The sequence below is a fragment of the Siphateles boraxobius genome, unplaced genomic scaffold, assembly GCF_051911475.1.
Source record: "Siphateles boraxobius isolate OS27281-9 unplaced genomic scaffold, OSU_SipBor_1 15, whole genome shotgun sequence".
Classification (NCBI taxonomy): Eukaryota; Metazoa; Chordata; class Actinopteri; order Cypriniformes; family Leuciscidae; genus Siphateles; species Siphateles boraxobius.
In genome coordinates, this window is record NW_027508755.1 from 3,124,516 (window position 1) to 3,148,153 (window position 23,638).

Consider the following 23,638-nt stretch of genomic DNA (forward strand, 5'->3'; position numbering starts at 1 on the left):
GTGCAGTTACTAATAATACTTTAAAGCACTTAACATTAACTATCATTATTAACAACAGTAAATATTCCACTCTTATTAAATATACCATTGTTCTTTTATAGTATCACACTGAACTGACCAACAGCTTCAGTGATTATAAAATGAATGTAAAATGAGATAAAATGAGCAATTAAGTCACAAATTGAAGAAAAGTTTTTGTTTTTCTTGAGACTTTGTTAATTCCTACTTTTTTCCTTCTAATAGTGAGTGGAAATGATGCTCATCTGCCACCATCTACTGGTTATAGTGATAATTTCATGTTTTTTTTGTTTTTAAAGTGTTTCATTGCCATGAAGTTTTAGTTTCCTACATCTTTAAACTTTCAATTTTATAAATCATCACACTACAAATAATATTAAAATTGGATCATATTTTGAGCTTTGAAGTCCTGGAAAAAGTGTAAAGCACTTGAAAGTCCTTAAAGTGCTTAACATTAACTCTTAAAAGGTTGTACGAAACCTGCCACAATACCATGGTTACAGTTAGCATTGCTGCATGATGAATGTTGATGATTTGTGGATTGAAAAGCCTTTTACAACTTGTTTGTTCATGGCAGTGTCTCTCCTGGTTTCCACATAAGTGCTGTTTGGTCTCATATCTATGGTTTATAACAAAATTCTGCGCCGAATTTAAATGCTTCCCCCTAGATCTCGCTGCGATGTTATTAATTCTTCGTTTGTATTAAGCAAATATAGTTTGTATTGTAATATAATATAAATCATGACTGACTGTTGTATAGCGAGTAAGAGTTGTAATAAATGATTCACAGCAGTTCTTCATTACCTGAATGTCATCCAGCAGCTCCTGCTTTCGGCGGCGGATGTTTTCCAGCTCTTTCTGCTCCTCAGGCGTGAGGTCGTCAGGCACTGAGAACAAGATAAAAGAAAATATGTTTTTTTTTTCATAGCCAGTGACCCAGGTTTACTTTAAACTGTAGAAATATTAAACGTTGATCTGCTAATATTTTAGTTGATGATATAGGAGGTGAAATGAAGATGGATTAGAGAACGGAAGGACTGTGAACAGAATCGATGGGACACAATGTTACCCAGCAGCATCTTTACAAGCATAAACGCATCAATAACCGACAAATTACGGAATAGAAACAATAACCAGGCCTGATTTCCTTGATATCGTAATTGGATCATGAGTAAAACTACTCCAAATGTGCAAGAGACACAGTGGCACAAGGAAATAAAGAGATCCGTAAATACTTGCAGATGTCCTCAAATTGATCCAAAAGATAAAGCACAAATCAATCAAAACCCTTCTGAGTCGCAGTAGACCGACAAACTAGCCTGAACGACGCCTTGAGCATCACAGAAAAGGGCTTTAGTGCTCTCTAGCCAGACGCCTCAATCACAGGCACAAACTTTTATTCACCATGTGACTGTGAGAACTCACTCACAGCATCCTCCTGTAGCCATGGCAACCCATCACTGTTTCAAACCCCATCTGTGAGGGTGCCGAGAACAAACACTCATCCCCTCACAGCAGAAAATCCCTATGAAATACAGACACATACACGTGAAATTAAATGCTTCATACAGTGAAATTGGATTTTTCTACTGTAACATTCAAAACTCAGTTTCATTAAGTCCCCAGTCCACCAAAATCATTTAATAAAACTAAGCTGTATAGTTTTAAGTCACAACCGTGAGCTGATTAACATATGGCCGTTCACTTTATCACCACCTATTGAGTACATTCAGCAGCTTAGCCTCCTGGATAAATGTGTGGAGGGTCAGGGAATCATAACAGGTATTTAGGCCAACATACATTTCTCTAAACAGTGGTTCTCAACCCTAGTCCTGTTTGAGACCACATTATATAACACTTTACATTATATAACACAAGTGGATTTCAGGGAAAAACTAAATGCTACAAATGTGTAGAATATAGTAATTTAAACTAGATTACATTACATTAATTAAACTAGATGTTCTGCATTAATTCAAATTACTGAAATAGAGACAAAATATCCAGATTTATAGGGAACCAAATATTTCCATGAGAAAAAGTTGTACTCTAAAAACCACATTGGAATTATGTCTATTTTCTCAAGATCAGAAGGAAAGTTTATGACCGTAAAGCAAAAACGTAATACTGCACAAAATGAATTTAGACCTCTAAAAGCTCATTTGAAAAGAAACTCTTTATTTATCAATGTAAAAACCCTTGTAAGTTCTGAGAGTCTGAGGGAAAGATATGGTGAACCACTTCACATATGCTGCCGTTGGAGGATGGAAAACCCCTCAAAGTCATGCAAGTGGCAAACACACACTTCTGCTTCCTCCAGCAATGAACAATGAAACGAGGTGAAGAGAGAGCTCAGTGTTTGCTTTTCTCGAGAAACCCACATGAAGAAAATGAATTCACTGCAATGCCAGAGTAGGATGGGCTCCCCACACAGGTTCTTTCCCGGCGCTGCCTAAACATCTTATGGAGTTTTTTCCTTGCAACAGTTGCTCAGACTTGCTCACCGGGGGCTGTTATGCCGCCTTCACAATATTTTTCGTCTGTCCCTGTGGCAGATTATGACCCCTAAATTCTTGTTGTGTCATGGACAAGAAACACGTCAGACTACACGCTGCACCCTGACCAATCATCGCTTGTCGTTTTTAACGACTTGCGTGATGTAATCGAGAAGGAAGAACTAGCGACTGACTTCCGTAAACAAACGAATGGCTACCGAAGGGGCAAAGGAGAATATAACGAATGATAGCTTAATATTAGGGGTGTGCGATAACACGAATATTTGATAGTGGACGATTAAAATGCATCCACGATCTGCTTTTGAAGAAATATCGTATTAATGTACTACACTGCATTCTATCTGTTGCAGTTCAGGCGCCTCCGTCCCAACACACTGTACAACGCGACGTACATTCACATCACATGTTAACTAAGGATGAGCATTTTTCAAAAATATTGCATTCGAATATTCTGGCTCATAAAAATCGAATATTCGTTTATTTAAATGACGTTTAACAAAAAAGACGTTAAAGAAGTTTTAAAAGAAAAAAGTTTTTGTCACCATTTCTGAACAAGCTTTCGATTAAGCAATATATATACAACAAGATTTCAATATATGTTAAATTTATCTTTTAGTTGAAAACATTAAACAGTAGGCCTATGTGTAAACAAAAATATAAAGAACAAAAGTATTTAAGCTCAAGCTGCGCGAACGGAAAAAAAACGCCTAATTTTTTTAACACTTTGCGTTTTCTGTTCTTAAACCTGTCTCCCTCTATGCAATCTAAAGGAAGTATATCTAAAAATCATTTTGCTATTAGATGAGTTATCATCTCGGATCACGCGGGGTAAAGGTGCGCTTACCTGCAGTTATGGATGCAGTGATGGACAGCTGTCTTTCCTCATTTGACTGCTGTTTGGATTTCATGTGATTTCTCATTGTGGTGATGATATTATAACTCAGATTAATTAATTTGATCAAAAGTAATTCCATTTTGCAAGATCATGTAGTAAGATCATTTTCATAATTTTCAAGTAGGCAGACAACAACATTATGTGATCAAATACAAACAACTTGTTAACATGCTCCACAGCGCCACCCAGTGCATTTAATTATAACTGTGAGTTAGTGCTTGCAATTTATCATGGATTCACTGCATTTACGGCCAGCAAAGCAACGTAGTAAAATTCGAATAGCATTTTATTTTTCGAATAATAATTACAGATCGAATATTAGAAAATTCCTATTTTCGAATATTTTCTTTGTTTGGCTGTAATGCTCAAGTCACTTGCAAAATAGTAAAACCAACGTGAAAAAGATTTGTGATAAAATCGTGAATCGTGATTTTCCTGAAAAGATTTGTCATGATATTTTTGCCATATCGCCCACCCCACCCGGTTGCTGAAGCGCCTCTGCTCTCATTCTCCAGAATTGATCATTTTCACTCTGTCGTGGCAGTCCCTTGAGGAAACATCATAAATGCAGGCGTATTGTTGCCATCCTCCACGCGCCGTCGGTTGTCGTGACACTCTATACAAGATAAAACTATCAATTCCGGCGTCCCAATACCTATTGTTGATCACGAATCAACACGACACCCTATGTCAAATGGATTGTGTGGTCTGATCCTAGCATAAGACATTACTGCATGCCTTTAAACGATATGGATTATAAAAAGCACTATGCAAATACAAATCACTTGGGTTGTGCTACTTCTGTCTTAATCATACTATCAACAGCTATCTGCTGCAACTCGAAACTGATAAATGGGTCAATCTCGAATTTTTGCAGGATCAGATCAAGTCTGAAATGGAGTAATTTCAGTCCAACAGCCAGTCAGTGGGCTGCTAATCAAAATCACCCACACATGCTAATGCTACAACATCCCACACACATGAACCCACACAGCTACAGACAAGTCCCAAACAAAACCCTTCTTTCTGTCCCTGTCCAACTAATTTTGCAACCTGGAAGCAAACGGTTTTCTGTGAACGTGCTACACTTCTGATTGATTATCCGCTTAAGGTGAATAACTAGAAGAATAACAAAGTGCAGTAAACTGTAAAACTATTTGTGCTACAAACCAGTATGTCTGTGATTGTGATAAATTAAAATATTTTCCGTTATGCACCAGTTTGTATATCAAGCAGCATAGAGGACAGTTTTGTAAAATATCTAGAAGCAGAAGACACTGGAAGCATTACAGTCATGTATTTTCGAGTGTTGAAGATTAGCCTAACCGACAAAGGGCCATGACACTACTAACTGGCATTGGGAAGTTTTTCTTTATAATGAAGTAGTGAGTATTTAGTAGATTGTTTTTAACACATAAAAGAGTCATTATCACTTCCACACAGGTATAGAAATTCTACATTGATTGAAAAAACGCTGATCATGTACGATAAATGTAATTTTTGGTATTGGGATGAAAACATGAAAGGTTCATATTCCAAGAAAACCAACAATGTCTCTGACTGATAACGGGAACTACAGATTCAAAGAGCCGAAACCAGCATCTCTCTACTTGCGTCTTGCTCACCCGTGTTCTGATTTGTAAAACACAGCTCAGCTGATTTGATCGGGGTATTATCCAGAACAAGCTTATTCATTGACCTCGTTTATCATGTGCTTTTTTGCTGACATATTTAGTGTGCATGCTCACATCTCTCCACTGAAAGCAGTAGGAGTTTATACTGACCTGTTTCTGGGGACCTTATTTAAGCCATAAAGAGTGAAGAGTGTTTTGCTCTGATCAGTCACAAAAGCATCTCTATAATCGCTCTGATTGAATGGAAGGGTGAAGGCCTTACTAATGGCAGAGGCACCGCAACCCAGCAAAGAAAAACCACAATTACAGAGAGCCTCTTGACATAAACCCTTGAAGACCTAGCCCAAACTCCATGTTATCAGGACAGGCACATTCATATTTTCCATCCAGAACCTTTGGAGAATTCTCCTTGCAAAGTCAGGACATTATTACTTGAGGACCTCCTCCCTCAGATTTAACCCAGTTTAACATGTGCCTACGGGAGTCAGGGAGCAAAAAATATGCCCACACAATCACTTCTATCAAGAGCTCAAGAACTTTAATATGTAACGACTGGGCTGCAAAGAAATCGCAGAGAAATGCATCAGCTCCAAGAGAACCTGAGCTCTGATGTCATTCCTGATCATTGTAGGAATATATGACCATCAGTAACGGTAACAAAATTACATTGCTAAGGCAACAGACAACTGCAAACAGTCCTGCTTAATATTAAAAGTAGATGCTGACATGCATGTATCTCAGGGACTGGAGCAAGGAAAGAGTCCTGCAATGTCACCATAAAACGCCACTGTGGGCATGTTACAGTGTGTCATGGTGACTAAAGCTCAGGGCCAAACAAGTAGAAAGTTCCAGATTCAAGGCTCCAAAGAACAGGACACAAGCTGTCGGTCCCTCAGCACTTAACTCTAGGAGGTAGACTGTCCCTTCAGGTGTGCAGTAAATAACCCTGGTTCGAGCACCGGCTGATGTTCTCACTGGGTTGTAATGAGTTTCCTTCAGGTGCTCAGACTTCCCCCACAATTCAAAGATGTTAGCCCTGTGTAGTGTTCGACAAATATTGTTTTTTTGATGGCCGATGCCGATATCTTAGAGAGGGGGGTGGCCGATGGCCGATATAAAGCCGATATTTATATAGGCCTATATATATATATACACTTTATATTTATTTTAATCAATATTTAATAAATTATAAAAAACATCTTTAAAATAAACATGCTTAAATACTTTACATTGCAACTTCTTGAATCTGCAATCCTATTACAGTATTTTTCACAAATAAAGTAATTGTTAAAAAAATATATGAATATGTGAATAAAAAGGAAGTGAACACTGTAACAGGGAACCCAGTAATCTGGTAATTTCATGCACACTGGTAATCATATTTTTTCAAATAAAGACTTTTTTTTACTTTGACTTTTGACAAGGTAATGCTAATTTTACATACAGCACACAGTGAAAACGACTTGAATATGACACAGTGGGCAACTGGATATAGCACAGAATATTTTAAAATGAAGGATTTAAAGTTTTTTGATGGCGTCTCCTGTGAATCTGATCTTCTGTTCGCATTCACTCACTCAGCGTGTGGATGGATGCAATGTGGTAAATGGCTACTTAAATGGCTGGCTAGTCTAAGTTGATTGTTCAAATAGTGGCTAATGGCTTGCTCTTTATGGGGACCAGAAACCCACCAGTGCTGAACCTTAACCACTACACCTCAACTTGCGCCTTTGTTGTTAAGAAAACCTTTCCATTGTCTCTGCTTTTATCCACCTTTATGTTCTTCTCTCGAGACAATCTTATCTTTCAAATACAGCTGATTCGCCTCATTCAGTAGGATTTGTAAAAGACAAAGTCCCTGTAAAGGAGCCACATCTGTCCTGCCAGCCTGACAGTAGGAATGTGACAGTGAGCATATTTTCCCACCGGTTAATCGACGTGTGACAACACCGGTATCACCGACGGGGGCTTTTAAATCAATAATTTAAAGGCAAACGTAAAATACGCGCGTAGGCACAGGCATACATATTGGTGCGGTCGTTCGGAGCAGCACTGTTTTGTTATTGTGCCCTTAATTGGCGCTAATTTGAAAACTAAACTATTTTTTTTTAACAACGCTTGTAAAAAGCTGGTGCGGCAGTGTGGCACATTCCTTCACTTTAACTTTTTAATTAGCGTCAATTCATCCATCACAGGGAGTTTGATTGACATGTGATCTGACCAATCAAAATCCACAATTTTTGTCCGACAAAGCAGTCAGGAGAGTTAGTAGATTAATGTCGGTGGATTTGAACTTGGCTTTAACTGAGGCAATCTGTCACGACACATTAATTAAAGAGCCACAAAACGGTAGGCATATTTATTGTTTAATTTTCTTTGACTGACCAAATTTGAAAGTTGAGACTTTGTTCCATAATATTACCTGTTCGGTCCTGTCTGTCAGCGCGTTGTCAGTGTCCTCTATTTTTCCCTGCTTGAGAACATGGGTTGAATCCGAAATCGCCCCCTAAACACTCATTCACTAAGTTAGGCCTATTCCCTACGTTAGTCTACTAATACTGTTCACTTGAAGGAGTCAATGAAAACGAGTGAGAGAATTCGGACAGCCGTTGAGCGTACATATGTTGTACACTCGTTAATGCAGTGCAATGTGGTATTGAATAAGTGCACTCAATAACGTCCTCTATGGTTTCTCACAAATCTCTACTTTCATTTAAGACTTTATTTAAATCATTTGAGACTCTTATGAGGACACTCAACAAAACAGACATTTTGGCATAATTTGTGTGCGTTATGGTTTGTTCAAGACCGAAAGAAAACTCGATACTGACTCAAGTCTTTTCTGTGGGTCGTGTGTGTGTGTTTGCGTGCAGGACTTAAAAGATACTGCGTAATTGCGTTAAATATTTTTAACGCTTTAAACTTTTTTTTTTTTTTGGGTGGTGTCGCGGTAGGCAAGTGATGAAACCAGTGTTGCGACTGAACACCGTGTAACACCGGTAACACCGGCTACCGTAGCAAGCCTACCTGACAGTAAACATTTACTCAATGAAACAAGTCTGGTCATCAGTCATCTTCTCTTAGGCTGTCTTCAACATGTGTGCTTTATCCGAATCTGAGTTCCACCTCAATCAAGGGCAGGACAATTAATCGAAAATAATCAAAACTGAAATTCAGAACCCGACGTAATTTTTCCATGTTAGTTATGTCGGGGTTTACTATGGTAAGAATGAAACACCTCAGGATTTATAATGTGGCAAATACTTTGTATCTTGTTTTCAGCTCTTTGGTTTTACTTCTAAAATGTAACACATTACACATTCCTTAACTCTGGTAGGTTGACCCTACGACAGAAATACTGAGAAACTGCATTCACTTGGATGTATTATGGCATTGTTGAAAGGACTGGACTCACTTTAATGTACTGGGCACCAGGTCTGACCTGCTGAAAAAGAGAGCATTTCCAAGGGCAGCGTGGGACTTCTTGGCGAATGAACACTGATATGACAGTGGGCAGATAATTGATGACTGAACTCCATAAATCAATCCAACTATGCTCTAGATAAATGAGACAATGCCTTTCTTCATGGAGATTTTCTGCCTGAGGTTGGCTACAACTGAATATTGTTTCAGAAATCCCTTGAAAAACGTACATTAATAAACATTCCTATAGTGCCTGGAATCATGTACAGCGCATCACAGAATTATTCAAGGCTCAAGCCAACCACCTATTTTCTGTCCTTCTGAACATGAACCAGTAAAATTAAAGATCCTCCTAGACATGCAACATCTCTTAAGCTGACGGTCAGCCAGTGACTGCTAGATGCAGCAGGAAAGGAACAAATGAGTGCTTGAAGGAAGGCAGAAGCCATGTGCCACTAACCTCACATGTCCTGTGAACGCTCAACACTGCAGAGAGTTTTATCGAGTCCACAAATAATCTATCTGTTTGCAATCAAACCACTCAATATGTAAGACAGTTCACATTACAGGCACTTCAATTCATTCTACAGCAATGAAAATCTAACTTGGCACACTAACATGGAAACATCACAAAAGTATCAACACCCGGCCAAGTAGCCATTTCAGTATTAAAGCGAACTGACCTGATTCCGCAATCTTTAGTGAAATGTGTATGTCGTCCTGATGCCAGTCCACTTCTGTTCACTCATCAAAACTCTCTCTTTCATTATCCAAAGATAAACTCAAACCAAACACCTCATCCAGGTAAGAATTGGCAGTCAAGTATGACAAAGTCAGATATTTGCTACATCAGACCGAGAAAGAGGAAGACACATTTCACATAGGCTACAGCTGAAGTCCATGTGCAGACGGTCCTTTCCATCCCACACTCTGTCTCTCTCTCCTCCCTTCTCTCTCAGACTTAATGCCATCATAAACAAGGATTGCCCCATCTAGTGGTCATTCTCTGCTCTTTCTTGCAGACTTTTACTTCTAATTTCTTCACATTTGTTTATGGATCAAGCAGATACACTGGCCACAAGAGGGATCTTGTTACTTGGCCCAAGTCACATTAGTACCAACCAACAGGACAATGAGAACAATGAGGTTTTTTCTCTCTCTTTACAATCGCAAATTTAGTCTCATATAGCCAAAATCTTTACCATCAGCAATAAATCTGGTCCACAACAATGCACATTTCATATTATTCTGTAAAAAAATTCTCAGGAAGAGACCACCCCACTGACATACAAACTATCCTCCAGTTTGCTTATTTCAAGCATGTACTTTCTATTAAACCCAAAAAATTTAATTTTTGTCATCACCTGTTTGACTCTCCTTCTTCTGTGGAACATAAAATAAGGCATTTTAACCAATGGAAGTCAATGGTCACCAAAACTGTTTAATTCCCAATATTCTTCAAAATATTATCCTTTGTCTTCCCCAGAAGAATGACATTCAAACAGGTTTGGAATGACATGAGGGTGAGTCAATTATGACATAAGTGTAATTTTTTTGTGAACTATGCCTTTCGGTCTCAATCGTAACTCGTAAATCCACATTGTCTTAGAGCCACATTATACTGATGTATGAAGTGTTGTGTTCATATGACGAAGGAGAGCAGGGGAGGATATGTCATCAGTCTCACCCAACGTGATGAGTCACAGTGTCAACACTACTTCACCACCACAGAGTATAACGGGAATATAACATTGACGTAGCTCAAACAGTAGAGCACGGCAATGTCAAGTCATGGTTTTGAAGTCCGCACAAATGTATTTCTGTATTATTATCATGCTTTTATCCACATTTTTGAGCCCACTGTATAAAGCTCATCTAATCCAAACTTAGCATACTAGTGATCAAGGCCTGAGATCATCATTGAAATGCTTTTCCTGGAATCGGCCAGCCTCGTGTGTCCTGAGAGGCTCTAAAATCAGATCTCTGAGGTGGTGACACAGTTCTGTGTCACGCACATGCTTTCAATATCACACGACTCACGGGTCTGAGTAAAAGCCATGGAATCAAGGAAGCAGGCATCCGGCAAAAATAACATGAACAACAATAAAAGATTGTTTCAAGGCCTGTGTCTGGAATGCAGTCCGTTTTATTTTTATCATCGGCCCAGCTAAAGGATCAAGAGGCACCGGAGGATTTTTCTGCAGATCTGATGTGTGAGCTGTGAGGGGAAGGCCCGAGCTGACGGCCGATGTGCTGAGCAAACATCCTGAAGCTCTGCAGAGTAAACATCCTGCCGTTTATGTGAGCAAACCAAAGCGTACAGGAGAAATCTGATGAGTAAACACCACATATGACTACAAATCCTGATTGATGCAGAGGTCCACGCCATATGTACAGGTCCACGCCATATGTACAGTTACCTGTGTAGATGACAATTACTGTGGGAAATGTTAGCGTTATTTATAAACATTTGCTAATATTAAACACTTTCATTCATGAAGAGGCATTTGGTCTAGGGCTGCTTCCGAATAATCAACTAAACGTTAGTCGATGAGAAGAGTCTAAGTCTACCGAATTATATTTGGTCAGTTATTGCAGAAATAAACTCCACAGGAAGATGTGAAGTCTCAGTCTGTGAGGGAATTACAGTATATTGGGCAGGAAACCATTCAGTGGCCTTAAATTTGGCTTATCATTTGAAACGTGTAAGTAGTAACGTAACGTTAGCGGGGCCTTTTTAAATGTATGCTTCGTTTCAATTTAAATTAAAATATTTGATCAATAAATTAAATTAGATTAGAATTAGAAATAAGACACTATAGGGCTGTTACCAATCAAATTAAATAGCCTAATTTACACTGAAAAATTACAACTGCATTAAATACTGTTATGAGATTGTTTTATTTTGGAATATACAAATAAGAAATTCTGGAAAAAATGATACTTTTAAACACGAAACTAAACCACAAGTAGTAGGAGGCAGGTCTTAATGAGTGAGTCATTGAGTCATTTATTTAAACGATTCGTTGAGGAATGAGTAAGTTGTTTATGAATGGGTCATTGAATCTTTGACTCACCGATTCATTCAAAATGCTGAATCATTCAGTAATCAAAACACGGTTAAGTGTTCCTGAGATGGATTGTGGTTCTGCTGTGATCTTTGTTTGGAACTATTTTTACTGCTGAAATAGAATTAAAATGAGTCAATATTGCATCTTAAATGCAAGTGACTTAATTTTAATTACTTGTTTATTGAACTGTCATATAAAATCAGTGTCACATTTCCAATCGTGATGGTATTCAGCACTCTTGGTTGTCTGATGTTGCCTAACTGTATCATAGGTTATAAATATAAATTTGTTTTAACTTAAACCGTATATTTGTCTGACTCATAGACATGAAAAATATATCTATAGAAAGCTTGAAATGTCCACTTTCAAATGAACCAATTCAAATAGAAAACAAATAGGCCTACTCTGATTAGGGCTGTCACTTTTGAGAAAAATCAAATTCGAAAGGTTATCGAATATCAAGTAATGTATTCGAATATATTCGAATTTCTACGAGTATAAATCCGATACTTTATTTATAGCTCGAATATGGATATTTCACGTCATGTCCGAATGCATATTCGAATATTGAATAAAAAGTGACAGCCCTAACTCTGATTATGTCATCCGTATGAAAGGTGCATTTCTCTCTAATGGTCACTATCATCGTCAGCTTCATCTTGGCAGCCGACACTTGACCCAGAAAACACTAGTTTATTAATAAATAATTTAAATGTCTCCTTGCTATTTTTCATGACATATTCATAAAGCCAGTGCTTTGTGTAAGATTTATCTTGAACGCGGAATAGGCTATATATTACAGCTATTAAAGGTTCTTTATGGTTTAGTATTCCCCTAGTATAGGCAATTAATTTAATTAATATAAATGTGCGATTAGTCGACTAATGGGTTAAAATGAACGAGTACTAGTCGACTAGAAAAATCTTTACTCAGGGGCAGCCTAAAATTGTATGCATAAATGCTCTGAGTTTCATACATAAGTCTGTTTGTATTGGATCAAATTGATCCCCCACTGGTTTCCATGCAATTTGCCAAAAATTTACACTATGAAAAACACAAGACTCGTGTAGAAGCTTTAGAGACTAAAAACATCAAATACATTTAAAAAAATTATAATTTCCAAATATTTGTTGTTGTTTTTCTTGTGTGTCATGGTTACATGTAGTGACTATTTGCACACTAAGGTGCAAATTATTTGTACTTAGTGTAAGTAGTATTTATTGCATTAAGTGAAAATAACCTGTCATGTTGTTATGTCTGGTTTTCAAACCCTTTCTCACACTTTTCAATTTTGAGATTATTGAGATCCGGAAAAAAAAATCTTTTCACTTTGAAACTCAAATAGATGAAGAAACCATGGAGTGAACAGGTGAATTCTCCATGGATTATTCAGAAGAAAAAGTCTTCATTTTTAAGTAGCCTAAACGTTGAGTCTTTAATTCCATGTATTAGGCTACTCATGTATTTCATAGTCTGAAATAAGCTACAGTAAAGGTTTCCTACAATTTTTTACCTGACTCTTTGCGGTTTTTCAAAGTGTTGATTTTTGGCAAAATGCATGAAAACCAATTTGACCCCAACACATTCGATGTTACAACCAACATTTGTTTCCAAAACATGATTTGTGACGTCAGCTTATAAAAACAAGCAAATTTTGTAGTAATGCACTTACAATGGAAGTCTATGGGGCATAAAACTAGATTTCTTAAAGGGACTCTAGATAATAAAGTCACTAAAATCATCTACTTTTCCACAAGTGGATGAACTTCTAATCATGCATTACCGGTGTAATTCCTGTGGGTGGACATTGCTCAATGCACAATGTTCATGATGTTTATTTCTGATGCAATGTCTTGCCCACAGACTTCTACTGTAGCCTAGGCATAATTGTAAACAACTTTTACTTGACTATAAACTGAGGGATGAAATAATTTCCTGTGATAGTAAACAGCATGTCACAGATGTAGCTTACATCTAGAAAAAAACATCTCTGTACATCCTCTATCTCTCCATCTACTGATGGTGTGAACCGGGACACGGACAACATCCCACATGCCCTTCACCTGATAAACACAGCGCCTGAAGAACGCAAGACAGGAAGTCACGTGACCACAGCGGTCACACATAGATAACCAACACCACACAGACAGGAAACTGAGTAGAGCTGAGAGAGAAAAAATAAATCAATAACATCCTATTTTACACAGCATCTCAACTCAAAAGTCAGGTCACAGACACGTTGATGATATTAAACTGCACTGCGTTTCCCAAGATCCTCAGCTGAGACGAATGCTTCTTCCTGTCCGGGTTCAATGTAAGGTGACATTTCCAGTCAAGTCTCTTTCTCAGAAGGCCGTTATACGGCCCACACCCTTACTATGGGAAAGAGCAACCCAGGAATCCTTTTCAACAGTTAAAATATGTAATTAGAAGTAATCAAACATGAAATATTCATTTTAACCAAATTTATGGATGGATGGATAAGGATATTGCCATGTAGTTGCTAGTGTAAATTAAATTTTGAAACCCAACGGTTGTGTTTGTCCTTAATTGACCCAAATACGTATTGAAACACCCAAGCTTTTTTTTTTCAGTGCAAGAAATGCGCAAGCACAAATGTAGGCCTATATTGTGCTTCGTTTTGTGTTCGGTGTCCAAACTTGATTCTGTTCAAATTGGTTTCTTTTGTAGGTGGCTCTTGGCCAAAATAAGTTGTCGATACTGTATGGTCAAATGTCTGTCACATTGAGATCTCAGCGTTCCCCCAGAAAACATCCCAACCCCCTCACCGAACCCAGACAGCTGAACCACATTCCTCAGCGACAGAAAACAAGTGTTACACACACACACACACACACACACACACGACTACAGCAAGTTACTACTGCTAAACGTCCAGGAAACTTCAGAAACTCTGTTCACGGTATGTGCAATAACTTACTTCGTGAATTCTTGGTCTGAAATCAAGAGTTGGCTCAGACAAGTCACAGCCTGTTTGAGTCACACTAGGAAGCGAACGAATTAAACAGGCAAACATGCAGGACTAAAAGTGAGGACAAAACCAGTTGTCAGACCCTTAACTGCAAAAAACACACAGGGATTTCTTCACAGCTCAAATAACACAAAGCACATTAACATGAGATGTTTCCACATAAGAGGATCATGGAACAATAAAACACATTGATCTCTCGTCAAAACCAGAGGCCTTTCATTAGCCATGATGAATAATTCAAAACTGCATACACTACAAAGAAGAGATGATGGACAGCTCACATGAGGGAGTATTGTTGTCAAAAGAGACCTGTATGTGCAGCATTATATCACACACATTCCCCATAACAACCAACAAATAAGTATCTGATTCTCCTCAAAGTAACGTACATGTAGAAACAAGACCAAATTCGTTTGATTATTTATTTATATAAAGCTAGTTTGTTTCACTAAATCTAAATAAACACACCGTTAAAAAAATAGACGTTATACAACGGGAAAAACACATTGATATCAACTTCTATAGAAGTCAAGCGCTGAATGGTGATGTGAATTGAATTTTTAATGAATCTCAGATATCACACACATGTGAAATATAGATAGACAAGCGCTTGTTGTTTATGAAGAATAAGTTTGGTAAAAGTAACATCTGTCGATGATCGTCACTCACCGACTCCGTCTTCAGATTTCAACACCATCGCGCTCTCTTTAGTCGCTTGATACCGTAAAATAAATCAAGGGAAAGTTAAAAATGGCTCGATTTACTACTACAACTCAACTTTAGAGTCAACTTTCGAGAACAGAGTCGTGTTTTTCACATAACACTCGAGGCCGGAAGGCTTGCGGTTGAGGAAGGATGTTCGTCCGTGATTGGGGGAGTGTCTGTAACCGTAACGAGCCAATCCCGAGACCGAGAGAACAATGATTCTGAATGCTGAAGGATTCGGGCCGTGTCTCAAAACTCAGCTCACACACTCACTCGATCACTTGATCACTGCCTACTGTTGACGGTCGAGTGAATAATAAAGCGCACTACCACAAAGGGCGCACTTTTATCAGATAACCAAAATCTGAGCAACCCGTTTTATGGACACATCTGAAATAATTGTGAAGCTTTTATTTGTAAAGAGGCTATGACACATTTTGGTATCTTTTAAACAGCTAAATTTGGCATAATAGGGCTTATTTGTACACCAACAGGCTTTGTGATCCTAGAAAATGTCCTAGAAACAAAAGTAGGCTCACATATAAAGCTTGAATAATTTTAATTCTTGAATAATTCACAAGTTCTCCCACGACAGGGTCTATGGCCAGAAACTTCAGGGCAGCAAAATAACTTAAAATTATTTTAAATTATTGAAGTTATATAAAACATAATAATCTAATTAAAACGTTAAATCACATATACGCCTACTATGATTAGACTATGTAGCCTATAATAAAATATAATGATTTTCAAACCTGAACCAAACATATTTTTATTCAAAGATCAACAGTCTGTCATTTGTCTTTAGTCTGCCACAAAAAACAACAACATTATAATCATAAACTCAAATGTCATTGTGAAAAAACAAAAAAACAATGACTGTTGTAACAGGGCATAAATCAGACCTTTCAGGCTAGCCATTCATATTTTGAATGAAAATTAGCCTATCAATGCATATCTAAATTTAAACCTGCAATTTAAAAAAAAATCTTTGTAGAACTTCAAAAAATAAACAAAAAAGATCCTGCAGCCAATGAGCAGCCGGCAGGGGCTCAACCACGGACAGATTTTAAAGTTTTATCAGACAATAACTACTCAAGATGTTGCTTTAGTATCATTTTCGGGACAATTAGGGCCGGATCCGGGATTTGGGACAACAGCTTCTTCCGGACTGTCCCGAATTTTTCAGGACGTCTGGTCACCCTACGTTTCACTCATGTCATAATAGGGAAGAAAGACTATCGCAACTTATGTTTCATGCTGACTTTAACACCCACTCTTTTGCAAAATTACTCACACTCATAACTTTTTACCAATGTATTATAGGTTTATGGCTTCTGATTCTGACAGTTCAACAACTAACAATGTCTTAATGTAATGAGCACAAACATCTTCGAAGGGATTTAAAATGGCCAGTAAACGATCACATTGGGATCATGTATGCAGTGGCCATGCTGTCTAGGTAGGAAGCTCAGTAGGGTTTGAGACAAAGCCGCAGTATTGAGTTTCACCATCCACACCTTGTGCTGTGAGTGTGTGTGTGAGGGTGTGTGTGTGTCGGTGGGGGCAGGGAGAGCGAATGACGAACACAGACAGAGAAAGGCCCTGAACGTGTGTGTGTGTGTGTGTGTGTGTGTGTGTGTGTGTGTGTGTGTGTGTGTGTGTGTGTGTGTGTGTGTGTGTGTGTGTGTGTGTGTGTGGCCCTGAGCCGATATAAGAGAGACATTAGAGAGATAACAGCCATTAAAACAAGTGTACAAGGGTAATGTGCAGAAAGATAAGTTTTTTATATATATCTCATGTAGTGTAACAGACTTGCACTATGGCAATACAATTCTACTTACACTGTAAAAAATGATTTTGTGGGGAAGTAAATACTACTGAAAAAAAAAAACCAATGTAATTTACATGAAAAAGTTAGTTCAGGCAAGAATTAAAAAAACTAAGTAAATTCCATATCAGTACTTAATTCAAGCGAGTAGAAATGAAAGCGTAAATATCAACTTAATAAAATTAAGTAAAAATTACTCAACTTTTCTGATACTGGGTTTCCCATCATGCACTGGACCTTGAATAATTAATGAGGTTGATTTTTCACTGGTTTCCAGCTGTATTTACACTGTTTTATCATTGCTTTTGTTGTTAGGATTATAGTAATTTGCCATTTTGTGACATTTCGAGTACATTTTCTGCTCAAAATGACACATTCAAATACAAAAACGATCCATCAAATGTTACCGTCATTGTGTATTTTTTACCAAGTATTGAGGTCTTTGCATTCACATGATGTTTAACATCTGTCATGATGTAGTATAAATTACTTAGAAGTTCTAAGTAAAGCACATACTGGTATTTCAATATTATTGTTTGAGTGAAATGTAAATGCAAAGGAAATTTCAATGTAATTGATATTACTCAACCTTTTACTAGCCAAGTTAAAATTTCTTATTTTCTTTGTTACTTTCACTTGACTAGGTCAAGTAAAGTTTATTTAATTTCATATTCCAAGTAAATTAAACTTAAATATTTCTAATTAAAGCTACTGATAAATGTGTTTAGGTTTTTACTTGGCAAATTGTTGTAAATTTACTAGCATTTTCTGAGTGAAAAAAGTTAGCTAGCTTTTTTCAAGTAAATTCTACTCCAAATTTTTTTCAGTGTAGGCTATATAACTTAAATTCAATAAAAAATATCATTAATATGAGTCATGCCAATTAAAGAATGGTGTTGAAACTATAATGTTCAATAGTGAGAATATTATCAAAGATTTCAGTCACGAACACCAAACAATGTTGTCAGGCAACACACCACTCCTGTTGTGTTGTTTGTTTTTAGTTTTAGTAACCACATATTGTATAACATATGTTTGGAAACTTGTGAATTTTATTTCATATTTATTGCAATTTAGCAAGATACTGCTTGCCTATTTTGATGAGCACATACTAAATAATCATGTCGGTATGAGCCATTTGAGATAAAATCTAAAGTCTTCTTTGTCGACAGACACTCATGCATGATGAGATGAGGGAAGTATTGCGTTTCAAAATAAACAAAGACGAAGCGGAGCGATGAAGGGGAACTCTTTATCCCTTTAAAGTGCTTTTAGGAACAGAAACCTGGGGCGGGGGGTAAATCCACCTTGGAAGCATAATTTTAAACAGAGTAAGAAAAGAAATCTTCAAAAGAACATTTTCAGGGTCATTTAGCTTGGTCTGCTTCTGTTGGAATTTGAATTGGTTTGCCTCTGTCATTGTTCATTGTTTGAGTTGTTATCCTGTTAGTTAAGCTGTTAAGTAGTTGCACTGTTTCTAGATCAGTTTCCCTTGCCTGTGTTCATTAGTTACCATGGATTTTGATTTCCCTCATGTGTCACACTTGTGTTTAACTCATTTCTTCCCTTGTATATTTGGGGGTGCCTGAAAACGCGAACTTTTGAAAACGGGTTTCAAAGTGCAAGTTTTTGAAAACGGTCTCCGTGTAAACAACAAGATGCTATAATGTTTTCTATGTTATAATGTATTTCTATAATAATAAAAAACACACTATATATATATATATATATATATATATATATATATATATCTCAAGCAGTATGGAAAATGACTAAACTTTTACACCCATGTTATCTTTGCAAGCACAGACTGTTATTTAGTTTAAAAAGTCTTTATTTTTTATTATTTAATTAGCATCAGACAAACTATATAGTTCTTATTCACAGTGATTAACGATTATTAAAGGAAAATATTGAAAATGATTGCACAACCACCAAATAGGTGGCGATATTCACCAAGTATTTAAATCACCATTAAACAATGTGGATTCCACGCGTACCAGATGTGGGCCGGATCTGGGCCGATACTATGCTATTGCTATGCTATACTATTGCTTTCTGGGAAAGGAAGAAAAAATAAGTAGTATGGCGCGCTTTTTCTTAAGGACTGTTTCTCTGAGTTGAATGAACTTACCCCAGAGAGCAACATCAGATCCGGCCCAAATCTGGGACGTGTGGGATCCATGTGTACCACATGTGGGCCGGACCTGGGCCAACACTATGTGTCTCTCTGGGACTCTCGGACGCATTATTGGAACCAGCATACCTCGAGTAAGCAATGTTTTGGGTAATCAACCTAGAATTCAGGGTATGTTTGACGGTAAGATAGGCGTTTACAATACAACAACAATGTACAAAATACAGCAAAATGTTCCTTTATGCTTTTTGGACAGCAGTGTCGTCAAAACGATCCCCATTCGTATTTCCAAGAAAATGATCAAAAACGCTGTATTATTCATGCCCGGCCAGTAGGTGGCAATGTCACTTCGTAAAGAAAAACTATGTGCCTATAGACTGAACCTGTAAAAAAGCATGTGCATTCACATTTTTGTAGTTTACTGAATCGTATCATTTTCAAAAACTAGTTTCACCCTGTTTTTGGTGATGTGTTTACATCCTTTTTTGAATGTGAAGTACAGTACAAGTCCACATTTAAGCACACTTTTTTTTCTCAAGGGCTAGAGCGCATTCCTGCCTAGTTTAATAGATTCCACCACTGTGTCCTAGTCTAACAATGTGTCCTCTGTTGAGCTGCATATGAAGAATGCCTCGCGACTGTGCCAGCTGACCTACATACGACAATTACATTGAGACAAGAAATCCTTGTTTTTGGACGGTAGGTCAGTCTTACAATCAGGGAACTTTCAGACTATAATGCAGTAAAGAATTATGCAATCCATGCGACATTCAAATTATATGCCTGGATGTGTGGGCTGGAAATCTGATGTTTATGCAAATATTATGTAACTGTGACATGATTTGTTGCAAAGTGTGTATACACCAGGACGGTCCCTCGAGAAAAAACATTTTCCTGGTTGCATTCGCACTGCCAGTATATAGGAACCGTTAGCTGGCCGACAGTGACGTCTTTTAATCGTGACATTCAACAGTGTCAACAACTGGAGGATGGAGGCCGCCGTGATCGGAGCTGTGTTTCTGTTGTGTCACGGGATTTGTGATAACGGAGATGGAATATAGACGTAGAAGTTATTCGTTTAAAAGAGCAACAAGGAGAGCAAAGAGACAAAATCTCCTACGACATCTTGCAGTGCTACTGTACATTACACTGAGGCTGAGTAAAGACAGGTAGAGGAAAGTTACTTTTAAAGTTAGCCGTTACAATACATTATTACGTTACTCCCTAAAAAGTAACTATTTGACTTACTTGGTTACTTTTTATGGAAAGCAATCATTACATTGCTTTTGCGTTACTTTTTCTCATCTGGCTTGTTTCTTTTTGAATAACAAAAAAAGTTATTACATCTTTTGCAAATTCACCTGTCAAACCGACCTTTATTCAGACACCTTCAACATTTCTCACATTATCACAGTTTATTCACTATAGTTTAGTAAATGGTAATAAAATATGACATGAGCTCAGAGTTAAACTGTGTCAGAATAAATTCCTCTTGATAATGTCAGAAAACTTTCATAGAAAGGTATGTAATGGATTACAATCAACCAATTGTTAGTATGACAATATTTTCACAACTATCCATACTTTGTTGTGCCACCCTTAGCCTCAATAACAGCCTGTATCTCCTGCGCATGCGGTCAACCAGGCTCATGCAAACCTGAACTCAATATTTCCCCGGGTTCTTCAGTTCCTGTTGGTTTTTTGTTCCATCACTTCCCAGAGATCCTCAATCGGGTTTAGATCTGGACTTCGTGATGGCCAGTTTAGTACTTTAATCCTCTTTTGCTTTAAGAAAGCACTTAACTTCTTTGCAGTGAGTTTTTGGAGCGTTATCGTGCTGAAAGATGTAATGACGGCCCATGAGTTTCCTGGCTGATGGCAGCATCTGATTCTGGAGGATTTCCACATACATGTCCATCAATATAATGTAGTTTACCTATAGTCCACTAGCTGCCATACCCCCACACCATAACCTTGCTTTACAGTAGGAGTCCGACACTGGGGTTTCAAGGTTTCTCCTTTGGTTCTCCACACTTTAGTTTTGCCATCACTGCCAAACATGTTAAATTTGCTCTCACCTCTCCAAAGGACAGATTTCCAAAATTTGTTGATATGTTCTTTATCAAACTGGAGGCGTTTTATTTAATTTCTCCTGCTGATCAAGGGTTTCTTGCGGGGAATGCAGCCCATTGTCATTCTTCAGTCTGTTGCGAATGGTTTGAGCACACAGCTCTGTGTCAGTGGCCTTTTTTACTTCAGCAGCAATTTTTTTAGCAGAAAATTTTCTGTTTTTCATTGCAAACTGTCTTATAAGTCTGTCTGTTCTGGGTGTTGTCTTTTTCTTTCTTCCACGACCAGGCTAATTCTTCACATCACCAGTCTCTCTAAATTTCTTCACAATGGAAAAGACTGTCCCTCTAGGCATTTCTAATCTTTTTGCTATATTCCTGATGGAAATGCCTTCCTTGTAGAATTTTACTAGCTTTCCTCTCAAATCAGTTGACATTTCACTGGTTTTGGCCATCCTTCTTATAGACAGTCTCACACATGATTTAGGTTGAATAGCTGTCCTCTTCTTCTTCTTCTTCTTTGGTGTTTTATGGCAGTTGGCATCCAAAAAGTTGTATTACTGCCACCTACTGTCTATTAGCTTGTCACTTCATACTTATATTCATCTTTCCAGTCCTCCTTAATAACAAAACAAATATTTGTTTTGTTCACTATTTCCGTATTCTAATATACTTTTTACATTATAATGTCCTATACCAATTTCTTGTAAATCAGGTTTCTTGAATAGCACTCTGCTGTTAAATTTAACTACACAATTAGATAAAAACCAATTTAGGTCAACCAATTACCAAGCAATGCTTAATTCTGTTCAGTCTCTGGTGTAAAAAGGTCACATTAGCAATTAAAGAAAAAACACTAAAGCAAAACATGGTCAGGTCAAAGTGTCTGAATCATTTTTGGTCCCAAATTTTTTTACCAATTTTACTGGTAGTCACTGTATGAAGAATTTCTGGGTAAAATATTTCACAGTTTACTTTATTTTGCTATCCTCGCTTACATTAATGAACTATAGAGTCCTGCACCCACTAGAAAAAAAATACAAAAATTATATCTGGTGTCTGAATCATTTTTGGTTTGACTGTAAAGGCTCTTTCACACCAAAAGTGAAATGAATAAGACTCAGGCTGAGGGAAAAGTAACTTCACTCCTGTACAGTAGAGGGCGCTGCTCAAACAAACCGTTCGGCTGCTGCCATTCTGAACCAGAAGAAAAGGACTCAGGATAAGAAAGTACGACATGGGGTGCTTCTCAATATCCCTCCTCATCTCCTCGCTCCTCTGTCCTCCATCCTATGACCCGGAAACCGATCGAGCTCAGCCATCTTGAAGGACATCTCAATTCTCTAATTGCTCCGCGTGGAGTCGAGGATCGAGGAGTGAGGATCTTCCTAAGGAGTCATGAGCGAGGATACACGGGTGTATCCTATGCGGAAGTGTTTTATCGACTAAACGTGACGCACATATAATCTCCTCCCCCTTCACATCGGTCACAATCATTTTAATTTATACTTTACCCTTGCGGTTTATATAAACCACACATCACACATATTTCAACAGGGTATCTTGCTTTATTATTAATTATTATGAATTTCTTAAATAACCAAACCTCAACAACATAAGGTCAGATTCTTTGAGCGCTGCTGATGATGCTGTGAAGTGACGCTCGAGTGATCAAGTATTCCACTGTATAAAAAAGCTGTAATTCAATTCCTCTGTCCTCATTTTCTGTCCTTGCAGCCTTCCCTCGCATCCTACAGGGGGAGGAGCTAAGACGCGAGGAAAGGAAGCGAGGAAAGTGAGGAAAGGAAACGAGGATGCACAAATAAGAAATGAGAAGCACCCCAGAGAATATCTAATAGAAGAGAATTGGCACTGTCTGGTTACTTCCGGTTTCTGGACTGGCTGCAGTAACACGTCTCTGTCCATGCGGGGGCGCTCACAGGCGAGTGCAGAATGAATGGGAGTCTATGGGGTTTCACCCCCAGAAATCCACTTTTCTCAGGATGTAAATTTTTGTCAAGTAATTTGAAAGTTGCATTCAAAAGGGGGGGCTAAGATAATACACTCAGCTGAAAATTGCATTTTTAAGTTCACTTATCTGTTCTAAAAATCCGTTCAAAAATGTGATGACGTCACATAATAGCAGAATGCTAGCGCGTTCCGGCCAACAACGACCTAACCTGTAAAATATCGAAAGGACATAGATACTCATTCATTCGACTTTTGAACTATAATCTATATTGAACTTGCGGAATCAAAAAGAAAATCTACGTTGATTCAACGATAAGCAGGAGAAAGGGATACATTTAGCAGTCTAGCTCCATAGACTCCCATTCAGTCTGCACTC

At 37.8% G+C, this 23,638-nt stretch overlaps 1 protein-coding gene and 1 long non-coding RNA gene across 6 annotated transcripts in view; both read right to left on the minus strand.

Moving 5' to 3' along the window:
* The window catches only part of cyth1a (cytohesin 1a), a 64,374-nt gene that overhangs the window by 22,726 nt on the left and 18,010 nt on the right, over positions 1-23,638 (minus strand). For 3 of the 5 annotated variants that reach the window (XM_077230650.1, XM_077230654.1, XM_077230652.1), the window contains one exon: positions 823-905. In XM_077230650.1, coding sequence (XP_077086765.1) covers positions 823-905 — 83 coding nt within the window. Of the gene's footprint in view, positions 1-822; positions 906-9,169; positions 9,430-15,218; positions 15,441-23,638 lie in introns of those variants that run through there. The other 2 variants (XM_077230651.1, XM_077230653.1) reach the window with 2 other exon arrangements.
* Positions 20,570-22,007, minus strand: LOC143738568 (uncharacterized). Its single transcript, XR_013203909.1, has 2 exons — positions 21,301-22,007; positions 20,570-21,113 (listed from the first exon to the last, which is right to left on the minus strand). It is a non-coding gene; the product is annotated as an uncharacterized LOC143738568 (long non-coding RNA).